Here is a 2,913-nt window from a genome sequence, read left to right as displayed (position 1 = left end):
CAAAAAACAACATTCCAGTGATGGAACATCCACCGTATTCTCCGGACCTAGCACCGTGCGACTTTTTTCTCTTCCCAAAAATCAAGTCTGCGCTGAAAGGGACCAGGTTCGAGTCCGTGGATGCAGTGAAAGCAAAAGCGACGCAACTCTTGAAGAGCATAACACAAGATGACCTGCAGCACTGCTTCCAACAGTGGAAAATTCGCATGGAGCGGTGTAGGGATCGGGGAGGGGACTACATTGAAGGGGATAACATTTCGACTGTCTGATTTTTTTTTAATAAAGGGTTAGAGCATGAATCCGGTTTCTTTATTGCCACACCTTGTACTGTCATGTTCCCATTCATTCCCCTATGGCCTATATTGACCAACTGAAAGCAGTTTTCACTACTGAAGGTCATCACTACTAACATTCATGCAAACAGAATGATTAGATGGCTGGGGGAGCATAATGGAAGTACAGTGGAGGGAGAAACAACAGCTTGAGGGGGATGTGGACAAGGTTAATCCAGAGGATTTCTGTCATTGGTGTCAGTATAGTCTGATAAAAATAAGCCACTTGTTTCAATATGTATGAGAGGACAGGCACACAGCAAGGAAAAGAGAGTAAATGCTCTAATATAGGTGATTTTCACACCAACAAATAAGTACACGTTAGTTACTTACAGTAGCAGCGAGGGTTCGATCACGTTCACAATCAAACAGGAAAGTATCAAAAACAGAAATGTGTGCTGAATCCCAAAGAGTGGTGAGATACGTTTCTGTAAACTCAAATGCAGATGGAAACTGCTGGAGAAGCTGCCACATGCAGTCCAAGAAAGCCAGAAATTCTGGTGACTGTAACTATCAAAAAAGAAGTATAATTTTAATGCGGAACTGCTGTAGTTACTATTATCTGGCAACAAGTGAAATCTTCACCTCATCTCAGAGTACACAGTAAGTTGTGTTACCTGTTTAGACTCGACGCTGAGCACGTGGGCCAAGCGAGTGCAAAACGGATGACCGAGAGCTACCCATTCTTTCTGAACGAGTGTTTGGAAGCCACGTAATGAACGCCAATATGGATCCAACAAAACTTGCAATAGACTTGCCACAATGCAACACATGTCCCGTCCGTCACCCTCTGCAATTCAATTTATAAAAACTGATATTAGCTTGAACAAATGGATTCAACTACAAAAACTACATACATTTTCCCCTATAACATAAATCTGACTCCATACATTGTCTACAGTAGAATACCTATTTAATGAATCTCTGGGGAATGGCTTTTCTTATACTGAACAGAGGTTTTCACTAAATGGAGGTCAGGCAAAATTACAATAAACCATAAGTGGCATGACTTCAACATGTGTTCAGTATGTGACATCATTTTCCAAAGATCATGATCGCTGTGCAGTACCCAGTTCTAAAACGGGAAATGTAGTAATGGTAATGAAAAAGAAGGATGTCAAAAGATATAATTCTTTCAAATACAAATTTTGTTGTAGCTCATAAACTAACATACTACACTTACCATAGTACTATATGGCACACTTCTTTCCTGGGAAATACTGCCCAAAATCTGAATTTGCTTTATTGTCCCAAAGTGTTTCCAAATATAAGTAATAAAGGTCTTTCTTAAACTTCTCCCTAAAATATGTGCACATCTTGTAGTCCAACTGTGTTTCCAAGCATAAGCAATAAAGGCTTTTACCTAAAATATTTCTCTAAAATCTACAAGTACCTTATATTCCGTGTTTCAAAATATATGCAATACAGGATATTCCCCTAAAAAATCCCTCTAAAAATCTGCTAGCATTTTATAGTCCAAATGTATTTTAAAATATAATCAAAAATTTTCCCTATAATTTTCCTCAAATCTGTGTGTGGTTATAGTTTGAACGTGTTTCCAAATATAAGTAATAACTGCATCAACATGTTAATGAAAAAATTTGATGAATTTAAACTGTTATGAGCTCACCCTGTAGCACTACTGTTAAGTCTTCCTGGATGGCACCTGCAGCTTCGATGGCTTTACGTAAACATGCTGATACAATATGAAGCCACTGACTGTCCTCAAGCAGAGAGAAGAAACGATTATCTTGAATCCAAAACTGCTGAAGACTTTCTGTAACATGACAGAATCTTACTTACAGAATATATGAAACTACAAATTTCTGGAGTATATTAAGAGAGGTGTTAGATAAGCCTGCTGTCACTGCCCATTAGTCCTAATAATTAGTCTCAGCACTGCAATATAAAATCAATTTCAGTTAGTTAATGATATGACCAGAAGATGGCAGCAATAAACTACAGTTTCAGTTAGTATTACAATACTGACCTTTGCAGAAAAATGCTGCCACCTCAGCCACCAGACTTATTCTGTCAAGCTGTCTTTCTGGGACTCTTCAATTCAAGAGACTGCATATTTAATGAAACTGTAATTTTGAATTGTCCCTGAAGGGCTATAATGTGTAAAAGTGGCCCCTACAGCTAGAGATGTCAATTATCAAGTTCTCCAGTTGAATTTTCAGTAGGTTTATAATATTATATTTCAGCATCCTGTTACACTCACACAATATATATGGATAAATACCGTCTTAAGTGCAACAAATTTTATTGTAATTTTTACTTCTTTTCCTCCTCCACACTACATGTTTCGGCTCTAAATGGCCATCATCAGGTGTGTATCATTCACGTAGCTGTTACACTGCTTGTTAAAATTTAAAATTACCAGTCTTTCTAATTGTATAAAATCTTTGTTAATCTACACGCGTCGATTTGATTTTTAAATTAGCACTTTTTTAAAACTTAATTCAAGTTAAAATGTCTACAAGATCTCTGTTCTTTCTTTTTCAAATTTTTAGTTAAAATTTTTCAGGGTACATGCCCTATATCTACGGCGCTGCAGCGGCCACTTCTTGTTTTTATC

The 2,913-nt window shown here is 37.4% G+C and overlaps 2 protein-coding genes across 3 annotated transcripts in view; one reads left to right on the top strand and one right to left on the bottom strand.

Moving 5' to 3' along the window:
• The window catches only part of LOC111864413 (m7GpppN-mRNA hydrolase), a 60,983-nt gene that overhangs the window by 4,961 nt on the left and 53,109 nt on the right, over positions 1-2,913 (top strand). The window lies entirely within an intron of this gene.
• The window catches only part of LOC111864417 (myotubularin-related protein 10-B), a 30,780-nt gene that overhangs the window by 7,546 nt on the left and 20,321 nt on the right, over positions 1-2,913 (bottom strand). The window contains exons 9-11 of the mRNA XM_023851651.2: positions 1,963-2,109; positions 950-1,122; positions 666-842 (exon numbers count right to left, since the gene is read on the bottom strand). Coding sequence (XP_023707419.1) covers positions 666-842; positions 950-1,122; positions 1,963-2,109 — 497 coding nt within the window. The remainder of the gene's footprint in view (positions 1-665; positions 843-949; positions 1,123-1,962; positions 2,110-2,913) is intronic.

Source organism: Cryptotermes secundus, unplaced genomic scaffold (genome assembly GCF_002891405.2).
Source record: "Cryptotermes secundus unplaced genomic scaffold, Csec_1.0 scaffold511, whole genome shotgun sequence".
NCBI classification, from domain to species: domain Eukaryota; kingdom Metazoa; phylum Arthropoda; class Insecta; order Blattodea; family Kalotermitidae; genus Cryptotermes; species Cryptotermes secundus.
The sequence above is the reverse complement of the archived record's forward strand: the minus strand, read 5'-3'. Positions and strand labels throughout refer to the sequence as shown.